The following is a 16,752-nucleotide window of genomic DNA, read 5'->3' on the forward strand; positions in this document are numbered from 1 at the left end:
ACTGAAGCAGTGGGGAATAATAATAGAGGGCTCCGAATGCGCCATCTCACACAGGGGTCAAGGCGGGAGCTGGATTACCGGGCCTACCTTACACGGCCAGACCTGGTACCGAGGGCAGTGCAATTCATACTTGAGATTGACTTCTCCCTCCACTAATGACCTGGGAAGCTTGTACTTGCCCCTGATGTCCTTTCTCACTGCAACCAGGACATGCCCAACAACCCAAATGATGAATGATTAAAGATGCGAGAGAAACGCCTCCTTGATCCAAATGCATTCACCAAGGTAAATGGATCAGCTATCTCATGTGTCTCAGTGATACATATCCAACCCATGGACATAAATGACCTGCCAGCAGATACCAACGGTGTGACGGTTCGACGTGACGTCGACGCTGCGTCAACAACTGACACAGACAAACGACGTCCACACACCAGACAGGACATTAGTGATGTCAAACGAATGCCTATAAAATCCCTTCTTTCTCTAGATAGATTCCCTTTTCTCTCTTTCCCCCGGATTCGATATTCTCGTCGATGGCTACACTAATTTAGATAGGAATATCAATTCGTTATTATCTACTGATCCGAGCCCGTGACATAATATCGAATCCCGCCTTTTCTTTCCATACGCCTACTTTATTGGTTCGATCTCCTGATCGTGGAACCATAGTAGTGTGTTCCCAACTACCAACCGACCAACCGACCAACCGACCGACTGATTGATTGATTGATTGATTGATCCAACTGCCTGACCGATTGCCACGCCGACTTCGACTCCGAACTGTTAAGCTGCAGCTGCAGCTGATACCGAACCTGATAATTGACCGCCACGTCAATTGAAACGAACCGAACGATACAAAGATCTCAATGAAATGGCTCGCACCTGCGATATCCCTCCTCCGGACCGACGATCCTCCATCTATATAGAGGATGATGATGAATGATCTCCATGAGCTGAGCTATGATGAGTTTGATCAGCAATATGGAGCGAACCCCCGAGCATTGTATGCCAAACTCCTGGGGGTACACCAGAGGAGCGCAGGTGAACTGCTGGACCGGGATGCTCAGATTGCATCCTTAAAAGATGATTTGAAAGATCTCCGTCTTGAGAAGACTGAGCTGGTGAAGAAAATGAGAGAAGTTGTGGAGGACCGACACCTCTATGCTAACCAGCTAGTGAAGATGCTGGTACAAGGCAGCATTCCAAGCACTCAGGAAGCAACTCCAACCAATGTCTCAGCGTCTGCTGCTCGTAAGACGACCAAGATCCCAGACCCTCCAACGCTCACGGATGGCAAGGAGCCCCAATTTGAAGACTGGATGCTCCTTATGTCTCAGAAGCTTGCTGCAAATGCAGCCCATTTTGACACTCCCCATTCCATACTTTGAAGGATTGAGCACTAATCCAGTGGATCTCCATTTTTGGTTCATGTTGTAATGAAGGGATATAATCACCATTTGCCAGGCGCAGGGAAGGTATGCCTGGGGGACTGCGTGTGACAATGGAGATTCCCTGATGATAGAGCCATGGCAGGCTGAGTATCAGGTCTTCGCCATCAAGACAAGGAACGATATATGCATACATTTCCTGTTGTTTGTTGCCACCCAAATCCATGGAAAAGTAGGCAATTTCTGTAATTAGACCATCTTATGGGCCACCGAAATCTCACATTTTGTATGGGATACAGAGGCGCGCCTCTCGGTGATATGCGCCTTTCGGTGATAGATTACGGAGAATTGTGCACTGAATGGGCCAAAAAGGGCGGTGCCGAGGTCTAAAACAGAGAAAAAAAAAAAAAAAAAAAAAAAAAAGAAAAACCAATTACAACAACCACAATGCCATCACGTCCCTGAAATTTGGTGCGTATGGAAGGGTGCGTATGGAAGGGTGTGTATGGAAGGGTGCGTATGGAAGGGTGTGTATGGAAGGGTGCGTATGGAAGGGTGCGTATGGAAGGGTGTGTATGGAAGGGTGCGTATGGAAGGGTGCGTATGGAAGGGTGCGTATGGAAGGGTGCGTATGGAAGCCTAATAGCGTCTGCAGATGTTTGTATAGAAATTGAATTTTCCCAGCCAATCTGTGGTCATTCTGGTGAAAGAGCTTCGGTAAAGATCCTGGAAGAACTATGGTCCGATATACTGTTGTGTGGTTTTACGCCCTCCCAGAGACACAGATAACCCCTTTCTGCATCGCAAAGGTCGTGACAGCTTGTTGTTCTTGCCTTGTCACATTCGATCACAGCAAAAGCTCATCAGGCACAGCAAAGACAGGTAGAGGCACATCATCCCCGACCCAGCACCATGTCCACGGATCCTAAGCGTGATCGTGTCACAGACGCCACAAAAGGTACAGTCCAGATTATCTACAATTATTCTCTTCTTACAATTTCCAAACTCTTCTAGTATGGGCCTCTCTCTTAACAAACACCGAATACCTGGCTGGCATTTTGACCCTCGAATACTCTCTCCGGAAAGTGGGCACGAAATATCCGTTCATCGTTCTGTACACGGACTCACTCCCCGAGGAAGCCCATGCAGCTCTTGAAGCCCGCGGTATACTTAAACAACCTGTTCCCTACCTCAAGCCATCTATGACGACCGATTTGAGCCTGGACAGACGTTTATATGATGCCTGGACCAAGCTGGTGTGCTTTTCACTTTACGAATATGAGCATGTTGTTGTCCTGGACTGCGACATGATGGTGCTTCACAATATGGATGAGTTGATGGATGTTGAGTTGGATCCACCAGAAATGGAGGGCAATGGGAATCGCGTGTTTGGTAGTACCCATGCATGTGTTTGCAATCCGCTCAATAGGCCTCACTACCCCAAAGATTGGTATGCATTTCATTATCACCGTCTTGAAGAACTCGTCTCATTCTAACCTGCCAATTCTCAAAGGATACCGGCCAATTGCGGATGGTCCCTCCAGCATGACACCCCAGAACTCGCCCAGACCATTGCTCCTCCAATCGAAGCAGGCTTTGGCTTGTGCAACACAGGTATTATCGTGACAAGACCGGGCGAAGGCGTATACAAGAAAATCACCGACAGCCTGGCTACGTCTAATACATCCGATTGGATCTTTGCCGACCAGTCTCTTCTTTCAGAGGTTTTCCAAGGCCGTTGGGCCCCGCTTCCATACATTTACAATGCCCTTAAAACGAAGCGGTGGAAGGGTGTGCATGACGCCATCTGGAGAGATGATCGTGTCAAGAATATCCACTACTTTCTGACACCTAAGCCATGGGATGAGACTCCGCCTTTTCACGCAGATCCAACGCACACATGGTGGTTTGAGATGAATGAAAAAAGGAAGGAGGAGGACAAGGCCAGCGGTTTCACCGATGGGTTTTGAGTCGATTTATGCTAAGCCTATGGGTATATGGTAGTTAACCAGTGATGTGTAATTATTATTTTGGTAATCCTTCTTAACGCAGGATTCAAACTACCAGATGCATGAGCGTTTAATGTATTGATCCTATCACTCCAACTCCCATATGGTCTATGTGCTCTGGAAACAAATCCAACCCAAGATAGAATTTCCAAATATCTTCTGCGGTGTAAGGCCCAATGCATTCGGATATATTCATTTTCAGTTGCCAGACAGATCGCACGTTCTCTGACACCCTTACCCGACTTTCGGGAATAGATTTCAGGTACCAATCCTTGGCTGTCTTTCCCAGGGCGCATCATGTGGACAGTTGGACTGGTAATTGTCGTGGAGGGCCTTGGGCAGGCATTAGGCTCTGTAGGGATGACAGCAACCCTTGTGGGCATGTTTGGAGAAGGCTTTATGCTTAGCCGACAGTCAGGAGTTGCTCGCAAAAACCACCAAACCCATGAGTGTGGTCATGGAGATGAATCTCCAAAATCCAATGTCGCTTGTATCCATCCTTGCATGCAGATTCATCCATTCATTATTTCCCTTGGTAATGTAGTGAGCCGTTTTGTCCTGCGGGATTCGTTCATGTGGGAAAGTGTTGACTTCCATATATACGCTGAAAACTGATTGATATGCCCGCTGCGGGACTCAGCTCATCGAATGTAGAATTAGCTCAGCGTACATACGCCGAGCTCTCCCGAGATTTTACCTCACCGTTGGTAGAGCACTACTTTTTCTACCGACACACTCCGCAGAGAATTTTCTACCAACGCTGAACTGCCACCCAGTCGCATTTCAGCATATGCTAAAATCATGCTATAAATATTTCCAGTGTATGTATTGCCATTACATCAATATTTTTTTTTTCGCAGTCGTGGCCCCCTACACCACTTTCTATACTCGGTACTTTGTACGAAAATAGGGCTTCAAATAGAAAGAAATAGCAATACACTAAGCATATGCAGTAAATACTCTCAAAATGCACTCTTATAGGTTTATTGTGCTCAAAGAGTTGCCTGGGTGAGTTGTTTTTGTGATGCCATTACTACTTTGTGGTGTTGTATACAATAACAGAAACATATATTCTGTTAAGGGCTAGGCCCGGAAATGCTAATGACTAGCTTTGGCACAAAAGATTTCGTTGAAGAAATATCGGACGGATGCCCGATCGAGCGGCTCTAAATACATGTGTGCGCAGTGCAGGTAAATAGTTCCTCCGATAACCTCTCCGTCTGATAGCCTCTCCGCTTGGCTAGACATATCGCTTATGCGACAGGCGCAGCCTGTGACAAAATCATTGCAAAAAAGACAGAAGCAGTGCAAGGTGCATAGTGCAAGTATGCACTGGTCCATGCTTGAAGAATGCTGGCTGCATGACCATAGTCCTCAGTCCTATCATCATCTAGTTGTATCAGTCCATGCATATGCTTGAGCAGCAGTAAGTCGTATGCATTGGGTAGGTGGGAGGCTCGGGCTCTGATTGGCCATGACTAATCGGGAGAATCGCTCAATTGTTTTGATTGGTCAGTCGGAGCGGCCAACATATCAGACCTTCGGCATAGTTATACGGAAGTCAACATGTTTTCCCCCACTCGTCATTATAACCCAGAGCAAATGAGGAGGAGAGAATATGCCCATATTGCTGTCTGGTATATCCAGCGAAAGTTTTTTCAAATCACAAAAAGTCTCGAAGATGGAAGAAGCATTTAACAGTCTGAGGGTGAGCAGGCCTACTAGACATTATCCTGTCTATATACGCCGACCATCGCGGAAGTGCATTACTATAAAGTGCCCTTTGTAGCCGCCAGCGTATCAGGTGAAACGTCCTTCTCAACCCATTCCATTAGTTGAGCGAGTGCGTCGTTCGGAACAGGACCCAGCCCGCCGTAGCAGTGACCAACACCAGGTGCCTCGAAAAAGCGGAAAAACTCATAGGCCTCGTCCTTTTCCAATACCTCCTCATAATACTGTTCTGATCCTTTGTGGGGGATGACCTCATCGGCCAGTCCATGCCAGGCGATCATCTTGCCGCCATTGGTTTTGAAACCTGAAAGGTCGGGGTTGGCCCCTGCCAGCATCGGTGCATAGTGAGATGTCGAATAGCGCAGGCCATCGAAGAAGTTCGAATTGGTCATGTTTTCGAGCACAAAGTCCGGATCTTTCGCGATGAGATATGAAATCCAGCTGCCGAACAGTTCGCTCCCGGTGGAGTAACAAGTGCCGTTTGCCCTGCATTCCGTCGGAATAGAGGAAGAACTGAGCGTTGTGTCCTTGTTCAACCCGAACCAGCCGTGCTTTCCGGAGCCTGGCCAAGCTGCTTGGACAATCCTGGCGCCTGCGGCGGATAGGGTCTCCTGTGTTCCATTGCAGGTGTAGTTTTGACCGACGAAATCGTGGGCCTGAACGGTGCAGAGGTTCGGCGAGCTGATTATGCCATCTTCAACTCCATCCATCCGATCACAGCTTTTCACTGCTGCTGCTGTGAAGGCTTCGACTTCGCATGGTGGTGGGAATACACCGTTTTGATTCATGAGTTGTTCGGGCCAAAATCCCGCGGGTATAAAAGCCTCCAAATGGATCGCGGGGGAACTAGCCATAATATCGTCGAAAGCGTCAGGGTAGTTTTGTGCCATAATGAGACCCTGGCGTCCGCCACCGGAGCAACCAGAAAAGTACGAGTAGCTGGGGGCTGCTTGGTAGTATGATTTGGTCACTTGCTTTCCAATGACAGCCATGTCGTTTGTCGCCTTGGATGCGTAGTCCTCGAGGAGAAACCAGTTCACGTTCTCCTTGTTGCTGAGCGCCCATGACAGGTTTGTTGGGATGGCTCCTTCTCCCACTGCAACATCTCCATCGGTAGACGCAGATGCGAATCCTTTGGAGACAGCGTATGTGAGATAGATTGAACCAAATCCAGTGCTGTACCCGCCACCGCCCAGCGCCTGGAAGCGGCCATTCCACCCACTCAGAGGAAGTCACACCTGGGTGTTGATTGTGTCGTTCCAGCCTGGATGTGTGTGTGTGACAGTGATGTTGCAGAAGTTAATGGTATATCGGCCTCCATCATTGGTTCCTGGGCCCAGGCTGGTAGCCGAATAACTGTGAACCTCTTCAGCTTGGACATCTATGATCTTTGCTCCAACGAGGTCTGGTTTCCCAATAAAGGCTGGTGAACGCTTGGAAGCGGACGACAACCGGAAAAATATTGTGATAAGGACAAGGAAGACTGGGGGTGTGAAAATAATGTTAAATTTAGGGAGTGGTACTCTGTACTTGGACGGCGCGACGGTCTCTTTGTCCCTGAAATTGCCCCAGCGTCATGAGTGGGTTTTTTTAACTGTTTGACCATCCTGCCTAGAGTGAAGGTCCATCGGCCGTACACAGGCCTTTCGGCCATACGCGTATGCAGTAGAACTTCATTTATGGAGGCCACCGTGTATACCGAATGGTATTCTTACAGGTATATCGGCAGGTGGCGCCAAGAAACCCTTCTATACGCGTATTCGAGGACCCCGAATCTCCCCGTGCAGATCCGCAATCTATACGCGTATCCGTATTCGGTCTTGCCCTATTTTTGGTTCCCCTGGAATGCAATGAATGTACCTGTAACTCTCACATTACCCGCACTAAATATATTTACGTAGATATATAAGGCCGAGGCTTCTGTATCAGAAAAACCTGCATCAACATCATTGTGGAAAGATTACAGTCATTGGTCCAGCAATGGTCTGCCTTAAACAATCTTTGCTAGTCGGCTGCATATTAGCTGCAGCAAACGCCGGCTGCACCGTGAATCAACAGCCCGTGGTGGATCTGGGCTACGAAATTTACCAAGCGACTGGATCCAGCAATGTAGGTTCCCGCGTTCTTCCTGCGACCTCTTCTGTTTCGTCCTGCTGATACCAAATAATGTCGAACAATAGAGCTCCGACAGCTATTACAGCTTCTCCAACATCCGATATGCCGCTGCGCCGGTGGGCGACCTCCGGTGGAAGGCTCCCATGCCACCCCAGACCAACCGGTCGGCCATACAATCCAACTCGGAGCAAATTACTTGTGCACAGGGGGCGTCCACCTGGCAGTTGCGCACCTCGCAGTCCACCAACAACTACTTGAAGACCGGGAATGTCCCCAATGTCTCCTACAGCGATATGTCGGCGATCTCCTCAGGTGGCGTGGAGGACTGCCTGTTCTTGGATGTCCAAGTGCCTCGCAAAATCTTTGACAGCCCTCGCGAAGATGGAAAGCTGGCGCCGGTTTTGGTCTGGATCCACGGTAAGAACCCCGCCCCATTCCCCTTTTGATTCAGAAATGCTGAGGAGATGAAGGTGGTGGATTCACTGCCGGGTCAAAGACCTCTTTTGGATCATCCAAGGGCCTTATTAACCGCAGTCAGGCCGGTGGTTCGGACGGGGTGGTCTACGTGGCTCTCAATTATCGACTGGGTGCGTTCGGCTTCCTCTCTGGAGAGTTGTTCCAGGCGGAAGAGGGTGTGCTCAACGCCGGACTTCATGATCAGCGATTTGCCCTGCACTGGATCCAGGATCACATACATTTGTTTGGAGGAGACAAAACACGCGTCACCGTGTTTGGCGAGTCTGGAGGCGGCGGTTCCATCATGCACCACGTTACTGCATACGGAGGAAAGGCACCGTCCCTCTTCAACCAGGCCGTGCCGCAGTCCCCTGGCTATTTCCCCTATAGGTCGCTGCAGGACCAGGAGAAGGCGTTCAGAGAATTTCTCGACCAATCCAACGTCACGTCGCTGGCGGAAGCCCGCAAGCTTCGCTCCGATGTTCTTGTTCGGGCGAATGCGGAAACAATCGGTGTCGCTCAGCCGTACACTGCGCCCATCTACGGTCCTACGCCAGACGGCGGTCTCGTGAAGGAGGATCCTAAGGCGCTGCTCCGTCGCGGCGAGTTTGACCACTCCGTAAAGTTGTTGATCTCTCACAATTCGGACGAGGGACTGGTGTTGGTGCCAGCGGTCCATACCGACGAGGAGTATGAGACGTTGATGAAACACATCCTCACCCGTGCCAATAGCTCTACCATAGACTATATCACCAAGACTCTTTATCCGCCCGTGTTTGATGGGTCCATGGGGTACACGAACAACTACCAGAGAGCGGCCCGGACGATGGGCGATATCACCGTCGACTGCAACGCGGCTGCATTGGAATCCGCCTACAAGGAAGATTCCCATGCCTACTTCTTCAATGTGTTGCCGGGGGTTCATGCACAGGACACCGGATATACCTTCTACACCCCCAATGAGAAGTCCTCATCCTACAGTCTGGTAAACACCGGCTCCGTGAACCAGACCATCGCATTTGCCATGCAGGACTACATTCTCTCCCTTGCCAAAGATGACATTCTGAACAGTCCAGTCGATGGCCTGCGGTCGATTCCCACATTGGGCTCCCAGGCTAAGACTGTGCGTCTGAGCAAGGACAACATCACCATCTCCCATGATCCGGCTGCCAACCGGAGATGCCAATGGTGGTCGCTTGATCTGTTCGATTAGAGAAGCAGGCACGAGCTCGGGTGATTTGAAATTTTTTTTCTTGACACGTTATCTGTTGCATTATTATTCAAGACAATTGGTCTCGTGGATGTAGGCCAGCGGACAGTTATATATCTACCTGTATCTAGATCAAAAGTCTCTCATCCCTTCCTTAATAACAAATTTATTCCAGATTATAGCAACATTGGATCTTTCCTCGACAAAAGCCTCACTGATCGGCTAATCTCTGCCGAGCTCACCCTGGCCGGTAGGACTTACTATTTCGACCTGGTAATATGCTCACTATTCAACTACCATAAGCGGCGAAAGGTTAGTACGAAGTAGACTGTCAAAAGGATCGAAGAACAAAGTCTCAGGTCGGCCAATCAGAGAGCCAGTCGAGACGGCACAGTGTCGACTGTTCCACGATCTAAGTCTCCAAATACTCTCTTCACAATTTGTGAGATAGAGCTAGATGCTGGCTGGATATCCCTCTTGCACTGAATGTAGACTTGGGTAGAGCTGGATGCTGGATGTCTCCAGCATAGTATCCTTTTCACAGCATGTCCACAGAATATCAGTCAAAGCCCTGGTGGAAGACATTCGAATAGACCCATGCACTTACTTACTGTGGCCTCTCGGAAGTGCCCCGACCGTGGTATAGTCAAGCAAGGCAAGGCCGCTTACGAGGCTCGATTTCGTGTAGGAACAAATCAAGTGGTAAACCAAAGAGTACAGTATAACGCGTCAAAAAGTCTGGGTGGATAGAAAGAGATGGCGGTTGAGGGTTAGTAGGGAGAAGAGAGAAGAAAGGGGAATAAGGAAACCGGCTCAAGGATTCCTCCGTTCCGACTATATTGTATACAGGTGAATGAATCTTGAGTCGACAAACTATTCATTATTAATTGAGTAAGAGACACCTAAGATAGCTTCACGCTCAGGGTGTTGCTCAGCATTTGCAGAAAATACGTATTCCTCTTAAGCATTATGCGAGCTATCGTAGGACCTGGTACTTTATTCTGCTCGATCACTCATCTGATCAATGCCGGGGCCGACTGCAGCAACTCGAGGTCTTCAGTCTGGAACCAGGCCCGTCTCTGGTACCAGCGCCTTTTCATGCACTTGATATCGGAAATTTTGAGCAGTAAATTCCACCTCATCTCGAAGTGCCAGAGGATACTTCCGTCCTTGCGCAGCTTGATGGGGACCAATGCAGTAAGCCCCCCCGTGGTAGATTAACCCCTCGTCAACATGTATCGGGGCATGAACGCCTGCCAGCTGATGCGCTATTGGGAAGGCTGTGGATAGCAATGGGGCTTTGGGGACGATATAATCCAGACCGGCAACCATGGCATGGCCAAAGCGTTTTAGTCCAGCTGCTGCCAGACCAGTCTACAACGTCCATCAGATGCAGGCGGAATGTGTCTCCGAACCAATGGCCCGTGGATAAAGCGATATGGCTCTTGATTTTATTGCGCTTAAGAAGACAGATCCATGATAGTGTTAGCTTCAAAGTCGACAGGAATTTGGGATCCATGGTGGCATAGGAACATTTGAGCAACTTGGGCGAGGTTGCTATTTGGAACTCGGTGTCTTCTACGCATTCGTATTGAATTAGTACAGAACCGGAGCCATCTGGATTTGGATACCATACTATGCAAGCCAGGCGGACTGTCAAGGGCGCTGATGACTCCTTACAGGACACGAGAGCCAACAGAGCCGTAGAACTTGGCAACTTCATTCTCGCAGCGTCCGATGTGGACTACGCCATCTTTCAATGTGAGAACACTACTCACTAAGACAAATTCCCTGATATCTTGTCCTTTCAGTCTGGAGGGCAGCTCCCACTCCAGTCGTAGGTTGCCAGTTAGCATCGTGTCTGGTTCCGTAGTAATACTGCTGGATGAGCGTATCCGGTTTAGTATTCGCTTCATCGTGGCTGACAGTAGATTAAGGAAGGTTGGGGCAAGTGAATTAACACCGAATGCTGAAGTGTGGCGGCCTAAGTATGGAAATTATCGTCTGGTCAATATGAAGTCAGTACCCCTGTAGTCCATCCCAAATAGGCATGTTGCCCTACCCTAATCTTATCAATCAATCGGCTCATTAGTCACCCGAAAATCCCGAAATTATCCCGTGAGTCATTCTCCCTTCATTCTTTTCTCCCTGTATATATATACCGGTCTGTCCCTTCAACACAATTGCTATATAACAATTGCTATTCAACATGGACAACTACATCCTGACCCTCTCGTGCCCCGACCGTCCCGGCATCGTGCACTCGGTGACGGGCTTCCTGACCCAGCATGACCTCAACATCGTCGACTCGTCGCAATTCGGCGATCCCACCTCGAAACGATTCTTCCTGCGCATCCACTTTGCCCCTGCCTCCAAGGGCAAAGAGAGGAACAGCCTGGACCAATTGAAGCAGGCCTTCGAACCTGTCGCCCAGGAGCACAACATGGACTTCCAGCTCTGTCCGGTCTCGCAGAAACCCCGCGTGTTGATCATGGTGTCCAAGATCGGCCACTGCCTCAACGACCTCCTCTTCCGACAGTCCACGGGACAATTGAGCATCCACGTGCCGGTGATCGTCTCGAACCATCCCGACTACGCGCCGCTGGCGGCGACCTACAATGTGCCCTTTGTGCATCTGCCCGTTACGCCCGAGACGAAGCGCGAGCAGGAGGAGCGGGTGTTGGAGCTGGTGCAGGAACACAATGTGGACTTGGTCGTGCTGGCAAGATACATGCAGGTGCTGTCGCCACGGTTGTGTGAGGTGATGTCTGGAAAGATCATCAACATTCACCACAGCTTCTTGCCGTCGTTCAAGGGCGCGAAACCGTATCATCAGGCTTTCGACCGCGGTGTGAAGATTGTCGGAGCGACGGCTCATTTTGTTACGAGTGATCTGGACGAGGGGCCGATCATCGAACAGGACGTCGTGCGCGTGAACCACGCGATGAGTCCCAAGGAGTTGACGCATGCGGGCAGTACGGTTGAGAGCAATGTATTGGCGCGGGCTGTCAAGACTGTGACGGAGCGCAGAGTTTTGCTCAATGGACATAAAACGGTTGTCTTCAATTAGACATAGACTAGATATACATGATATCATAATCATAGAGATGCCACCAACTCATCCACACTCTTCATCTCCTTGTCATTGTTCTCGCCCACATCCAACGACACCAGAATCCGACTAACACAGTTATACCCAGCGACACCAGTCGTCAACTCAACAACCTCCCGATCCGACAGCCCTTCCTCCCTCAATGCCCCAAACACAGCATCCTCCACCCGCACCGTCACCGTCAATTGATCGGTATACCTCACGATCGCCCCCTGCAACGGCGACAACGCACTCTCACCCAACGCCTTAACCGCCTCCTTGGAGCCAATTGTAGACGGCACCGCCCTTACAACTTTCAACTCCTCCGCCTTAATCCCCCCCTTCAGCGCAAGCGGCGCATGCGCATTCCACTCATAAACGGCATTCGTAAGAATCGCAACCCGCGAAATCGCCAATTCAAGCAATCCCTGATCCAGCACAGTTGAGGAGCGAATCGCCCCCACGAAACTGTTATACCCGTTTGCAAGCGGCGGTGCGTGAAGAAGCGTCAAGTCGAGTGGGATGAGGGGGCGGGGATGGCGGCGGGCAGCGATGCGGGTGTAGATTTCCTCATCTTCGGGGGATTGAGCAGTGGGAGGGGCGTAGGGGAGGCGCATGGTGTATTTGGGGGTTGTTGTGTAGTGTTGGATGCGTAGATTGGGGTGGGAGAGTCTGGTTCGTGTTATACGGTGCATGGCTAGTATAACTACCACGATGCCGGTCGGCAGTGCGTCCTAACCGCGGATAAGTAATTACCCCACTAACCGTGCTTCTACTCCGATGAGAGCTATTTGGTGAATGTCTACTGGATTCTGCGGATTCTGCAGTCGCTTGCTTCTCTTGGGGTTCTACTCGCCGGTATCAGGTCATCCTCCCTGGCATTGACCCTCACCCGGCAAATCCTCAAACTGGATGTCATTGTTGATGCGCATACTGTCGTTTTTTTTTAGAAACTAACAGGGAGATTATATCCTTTGCGGTTGTTCTCAGCCGGCGAGTTCATCTCAAAGATGAGACCAGCATAGTAACTCCTTGCAACGAAACACAACGGACGTCTATTGCGTCCATAATTGTCATAGCAGAAGTCGGTCTTGGTACTTGTCAGCGTGGAAAATGACTCTGTTCCCGAATCTGAGTGGAAGCTTAGCGCTGTCTCCAAGTCTCGTGGGAATACAATTGAAGGACATCATAATGGAGATCCATATATACACCGGCCCAAGGCCACATTGGATATCTCTGCTGGGACGAGTGCCGTGGCTCATCGCATATTGCCTTGGAGAGGCCATCGCTGGCCGACATTCGCCCATAACCTCATACGATTGCGACTTACCAGACTGCAGCGCGCAAAGGTGGACTTGATCTGCGACCAGAACCGGTATCATAGGGCATGTCTATTGTCGATGCTGCCGTCGAAATGAACGGAAAACCGGTTCTCCGCTCCCTAACTCTACTTTTAGCCACGGCAAAATGTCAGGGAATACATCCTTTTGGGTGGAGTGTTTACTTTGCGAGAGAACTTATACAATATGGTTGTATGGACGGCCAAGTTGACTTGTTCTATAAACACCAGGCCTCAAGGCGGCACCAAAAATCATTGGCTGGTGTCACCAGAGTTCTCTCATCTTAAGATATAGGATATGGCAACCAGAAGAGTAAGCTACGCGCCGTCCTTAACAGGTGACGATTGGCAAGTTCACTGAGAGATGTTAATTGTGACCTTGAAACTGAAAATGTACACAATCAAGCAACGTTTTCTGTATCTGTTCTGTAATGGCTATGATGTCGAGCCCTCGCCACCGGAGTCATTCTCCTCAACCGTTTTGTAACCTACTGCTCTCATTCTGTATAACCACGATCACAATGGAACCCCTTTTGCCTCCTCCTAAATTAATTCATCTCTTCACCGTCCACTGCACCGTCGAGCAGCCACTGGACATCGGCCAAGTATCATCCGGTTGCCGGCGCTGGGTCCCGATTGTCGGTGGCAGTGTTCGTGGCAAGTACTCTCACTGGCGAGGTAGTTGGTGGTGAGGATTCTATGTACTCCCCCTTTTCTTCCGAAGCTGTTTTGATATTGATGGGCTTGTGTTCAGGACGGAGGAAGATCTCACTACACATGTGAATGCGCGGTATTTAGTCAAGAGTGATGACGAAGCGCATTTGGAAATTCGGTACGTTTACCAGATAGTGGAATAAAGCCGCACAAAGAGCTAAGAAGTAGTACCGAGGGAACTCGCTTCGGCCCCCCAGAAATACTGCAGAGGTTAATGGAAGGCAAACTGGTCCACCACAGCCAGTACTGGTTCCATCTGCATGTCAAAGTCGAGACGGGATGTGACCGGTATAAGTGGATGAATGACCGGGTGATTGTTGGACGGGCTATTAGGACCAAAGATGAGGTTTCTTACGATGCGTACTTCCTAGAGAATACGGCCGAGTGCGACTAATTATCGTTTGAAATGTGTAGTACAATCTATTGTACATGGGTGCGCAAAAACTCAAGCAGATTCACATATCCTCCACTTTTATCCTGTTCTACCAATACCTCGTCCGCGACGCGGTTCGCCCAGGAATACTCTGAATGGGACGCGCGCAGCTCCGCCAGTCGTTGTTGTAGCCACTCGCGTGCGACGGGGTCGGGCGTGTCGACAACGGCCATTAGAAGTGGCCAGTGTAATCGTCGCAGCAATCGTGGATCCCAGGTGTATTGTTTCTGGGCAATCTCCATAATATGTCCTAGCGCTTGCCGTTGGAATGGGGACGGTGGCGTGTCGATGCACAGTACGCGGCGGTGGAACAGGACTTCGGCGTAGAAATTGGCAACGGCCATGAGGATTGTGTTGATCGTGCGGTAGGCGGAATGGCCGCGGGCCATTTTGGCTGTGATGAAGAGATCAGAGTATCTCTGTGCCTCGTTAGATCGGTACATATAGAATCGTGAATCAGTCAAGAGTGACTTACATTTCGAATGGCCATCATCTCCTGAAAAAGAGATTCAGAAGTCGTGCCAGGTACCACTGGGTTCCCCATGGCTAGCCTCCATATTACATGTTGTAAGACCATACCAACATGGATCAACTCCAGTCCCCGGTAATTCTCGTTATCGTCCATCACCTCTTGCTCCGGATATTGATCACCCCAGAAACATCGACCCCAGAGACGTGCGCCCTGGTAGAGGTGGTCCGGTTGCAATGCCGCGTTGCCCGACTGTAAAACGTAGTCGTATAGTGACTCTGTCGCGCCCATCGGCTGCGCACTGATATCCACGTATAACATCCACAGGAGCATTTGAATTGGGACAAAAGAGATATCCTGAGACGTTGGGCCAGGCAGCTCAGTATCCATCAAGGAAAACACATTGTCCACGTTGCGGTTCTGGAATAACTCCGGATGAGTTTCAAGCAACGATCGCACACCCTGCAGATGCAGCTGCAAATGCCGCACGTGGTGTCCAAATTGACATTCATACATGACCATCAGGAACATGGTCACAAAGATCATCTCCAACTCGTCGTGCGAAATGTGTCGCCGTGGCGTCTCCAGCGTTTGCCGAAACTCCTTGACCGCCAGTCCGTAGTGATACCGTGCGTGGTCCTCTGCTGTTGGGCGACCTGGTGAACGAGCGTCCAGCCCTTTGCGGTGCATGTCGCTCGCGGAGAGCGCCAGTATCATTCGCATAATCGCCTTGCTCGTGGCCGCTGGCCCCTGGTACAGATAACAGAAGCTGCTCCATTGCCACGCTTTCATGTAATAGAATACAAGCGACGACGATGGAAAGTATTGAAAGTACTTCTGGTCCTGCTTGGAAAGCACCAAGGAATTGGCACACGCGATCTCCGGCGTCGTCACGGAGGGATAGATGGGAGTCGGATACGAAAAGGGAGGAAAAAACGGCAAAGCGGCTGGCAGTGAAGTTGGCTGTCCAGGCGACGCTGATGCTGCAGATCGCTCCCACAACAGCGCCAGATTCCCAAAATCTAAGCTGATTTCCTCCTGCTGCGATGGCGGCCGAGGAGCTGGCTGCAGGTCTCGCACCTGGACGGAACGGCCTCGCTTCACCGGCACCCCCCATTCACAATGGAGGCGCAGACTGGAGCATCGCTGACAAACAGGGCGTTCCTCTCCACATTTCACCTTTCGACGACGGCAGGTACTGCAGCCTGTTCCCGTGAGTGTCAGAGCGCATTCATTTCTGCGCGGTCAACAAAGGAGACCTACCATTCTTGGAGCGAGGGGCGTTCCGTCCCGACATATATCGATCGACGGCTAGGCGTGGTCAACCATCCAGCGCGCAGACATGAGTATGACAAGTCTAGACGGGATTTGGCCCGGGCAAATTCCAAAATGACCGGAAATCAAGCGAGAAAGAGAAAGATGGAGAAGAGCAAATTAAGCTAGCTGTCGGGAAACCATTCGGAGAATGGCGGAGCTTATATAAGCTGATATCTGAACTCTGGCTGGCCGAGGCTATGACTGGGTCCGACCAAACATGCTGTTTTTATGCATTTTGACGACGAGGCTTGGCTTGCATTGAGTTGACAGTCTATGTGAGGCTTTCCGGTGGAGCTGACCGATTCCAGCTTCCGGGATGTGTCCATGACCGTTGTGCTAGATCATGCTCAAATGGACAATCCAGATATATCAAGAACCGTGGAGTACCTCGATCAATAGCCGTTTTTGGTTTCCGGGGGTATGATGTCTCCGACGGCCGGGTTCAGAATCCCCGGACGAACCTGTCACACCATCTGG

At 50.2% G+C, this 16,752-nt stretch overlaps 9 protein-coding genes across 9 annotated transcripts; 5 read left to right on the forward strand and 4 right to left on the reverse strand.

Annotated features, from left to right (window-relative positions):
- Window positions 1-751: 751 nt before the first annotated feature.
- Window positions 752-1,777, forward strand: ASPGLDRAFT_41722 (uncharacterized protein). The gene is made up of 2 exons (XM_022545473.1): window positions 752-818; window positions 889-1,777. The coding sequence occupies exon 2, from the start codon at window positions 939-941 to the stop codon at window positions 1,389-1,391; it is 453 nt and encodes a 150-aa protein (XP_022404876.1). The 5' UTR covers window positions 752-818; window positions 889-938; the 3' UTR covers window positions 1,392-1,777.
- Window positions 1,778-2,184: 407 nt separating this feature from the next.
- On the forward strand, window positions 2,185-3,575 carry ASPGLDRAFT_78799 (uncharacterized protein). The gene is made up of 3 exons (XM_022549985.1): window positions 2,185-2,349; window positions 2,406-2,841; window positions 2,905-3,575. Exons 1-3 carry the CDS (start codon window positions 2,304-2,306, stop codon window positions 3,359-3,361), a joined length of 939 nt encoding a protein of 312 aa, XP_022404877.1. The 5' UTR covers window positions 2,185-2,303; the 3' UTR covers window positions 3,362-3,575.
- Window positions 3,576-4,946: 1,371 nt separating this feature from the next.
- Window positions 4,947-6,737, reverse strand: ASPGLDRAFT_78800 (uncharacterized protein; the record flags this gene model as incomplete). The annotated part of the gene is made up of 3 exons (XM_022549986.1): window positions 4,947-6,330; window positions 6,370-6,614; window positions 6,662-6,737. 3 exons carry the CDS (start codon window positions 6,735-6,737, stop codon window positions 5,170-5,172), a joined length of 1,482 nt encoding a protein of 493 aa, XP_022404878.1. The 3' UTR covers window positions 4,947-5,169.
- Window positions 6,738-7,094: 357 nt separating this feature from the next.
- Window positions 7,095-9,094, forward strand: ASPGLDRAFT_78801 (uncharacterized protein). The gene is made up of 3 exons (XM_022549987.1): window positions 7,095-7,240; window positions 7,312-7,663; window positions 7,717-9,094. Exons 1-3 carry the CDS (start codon window positions 7,112-7,114, stop codon window positions 8,913-8,915), a joined length of 1,680 nt encoding a protein of 559 aa, XP_022404879.1. The 5' UTR covers window positions 7,095-7,111; the 3' UTR covers window positions 8,916-9,094.
- A 743-nt stretch (window positions 9,095-9,837) lies between these two features.
- On the reverse strand, window positions 9,838-10,350 carry ASPGLDRAFT_678569 (uncharacterized protein). The gene has a single exon (XM_022549196.1). It carries the CDS (start codon window positions 10,242-10,244, stop codon window positions 9,969-9,971), a length of 276 nt encoding a protein of 91 aa, XP_022404880.1. The 5' UTR covers window positions 10,245-10,350; the 3' UTR covers window positions 9,838-9,968.
- Window positions 10,351-11,121: 771 nt separating this feature from the next.
- ASPGLDRAFT_116617 (formyltetrahydrofolate deformylase) lies at window positions 11,122-11,982 on the forward strand (the record flags this gene model as incomplete). The annotated part of the gene is made up of 1 exon (XM_022539786.1): window positions 11,122-11,982. The coding sequence occupies one exon, from the start codon at window positions 11,122-11,124 to the stop codon at window positions 11,980-11,982; it is 861 nt and encodes a 286-aa protein (XP_022404881.1).
- A 29-nt stretch (window positions 11,983-12,011) lies between these two features.
- On the reverse strand, window positions 12,012-12,620 carry ASPGLDRAFT_116991 (carboxymuconolactone decarboxylase family protein; the record flags this gene model as incomplete). Its single annotated transcript, XM_022539827.1, has 1 exon — window positions 12,012-12,620. One exon carries the CDS (start codon window positions 12,618-12,620, stop codon window positions 12,012-12,014), a length of 609 nt encoding a protein of 202 aa, XP_022404882.1.
- A 1,243-nt stretch (window positions 12,621-13,863) lies between these two features.
- Window positions 13,864-14,450, forward strand: ASPGLDRAFT_31377 (DUF3237 domain-containing protein; the record flags this gene model as incomplete). Its single annotated transcript, XM_022544047.1, has 3 exons — window positions 13,864-14,030; window positions 14,097-14,174; window positions 14,225-14,450. 3 exons carry the CDS (start codon window positions 13,864-13,866, stop codon window positions 14,448-14,450), a joined length of 471 nt encoding a protein of 156 aa, XP_022404883.1.
- A 26-nt stretch (window positions 14,451-14,476) lies between these two features.
- ASPGLDRAFT_117472 (Zn(II)2Cys6 transcription factor) lies at window positions 14,477-16,255 on the reverse strand (the record flags this gene model as incomplete). The annotated part of the gene is made up of 3 exons (XM_022539871.1): window positions 14,477-14,908; window positions 14,965-16,163; window positions 16,222-16,255. 3 exons carry the CDS (start codon window positions 16,253-16,255, stop codon window positions 14,477-14,479), a joined length of 1,665 nt encoding a protein of 554 aa, XP_022404884.1.
- Between the last annotated feature and the right edge of the window lie 497 nt (window positions 16,256-16,752).

This window comes from Aspergillus glaucus (genome assembly GCF_001890805.1).
Source record: "Aspergillus glaucus CBS 516.65 unplaced genomic scaffold ASPGLscaffold_2, whole genome shotgun sequence".
NCBI classification, from domain to species: Eukaryota; Fungi; Ascomycota; class Eurotiomycetes; order Eurotiales; family Aspergillaceae; genus Aspergillus; species Aspergillus glaucus.

What these genes read in the sequence shown, in the direction of transcription:
- ASPGLDRAFT_78799 (XM_022549985.1), top strand. Translation starts at nt 2,304, where the DNA reads ATGTCCACGGATCCTAAGCGTGATCGTGTCACAGACGCCACAAAAG. An exon ending in TGTCACAGACGCCACAAAAG is followed by an intron (nt 2,350 to 2,405) that starts GTACAGTCCAGA and finishes AAACTCTTCTAG; the next exon opens with TATGGGCCTCTCTCTTAACA. An exon ending in CCTCACTACCCCAAAGATTG is followed by an intron (nt 2,842 to 2,904) that starts GTATGCATTTCA and finishes CAATTCTCAAAG; the next exon opens with GATACCGGCCAATTGCGGAT.
- ASPGLDRAFT_678569 (XM_022549196.1), bottom strand. Translation starts at nt 10,244, where the DNA reads ATGGTTGCCGGTCTGGATTATATCGTCCCCAAAGCCCCATTGCTATCC.
- ASPGLDRAFT_78801 (XM_022549987.1), top strand. Translation starts at nt 7,112, where the DNA reads ATGGTCTGCCTTAAACAATCTTTGCTAGTCGGCTGCATATTAGCTGCA. An exon ending in AAGCGACTGGATCCAGCAAT is followed by an intron (nt 7,241 to 7,311) that starts GTAGGTTCCCGC and finishes GTCGAACAATAG; the next exon opens with AGCTCCGACAGCTATTACAG. An exon ending in GGTTTTGGTCTGGATCCACG is followed by an intron (nt 7,664 to 7,716) that starts GTAAGAACCCCG and finishes GAGGAGATGAAG; the next exon opens with GTGGTGGATTCACTGCCGGG.
- ASPGLDRAFT_41722 (XM_022545473.1), top strand. Translation starts at nt 939, where the DNA reads ATGAATGATCTCCATGAGCTGAGCTATGATGAGTTTGATCAGCAATAT.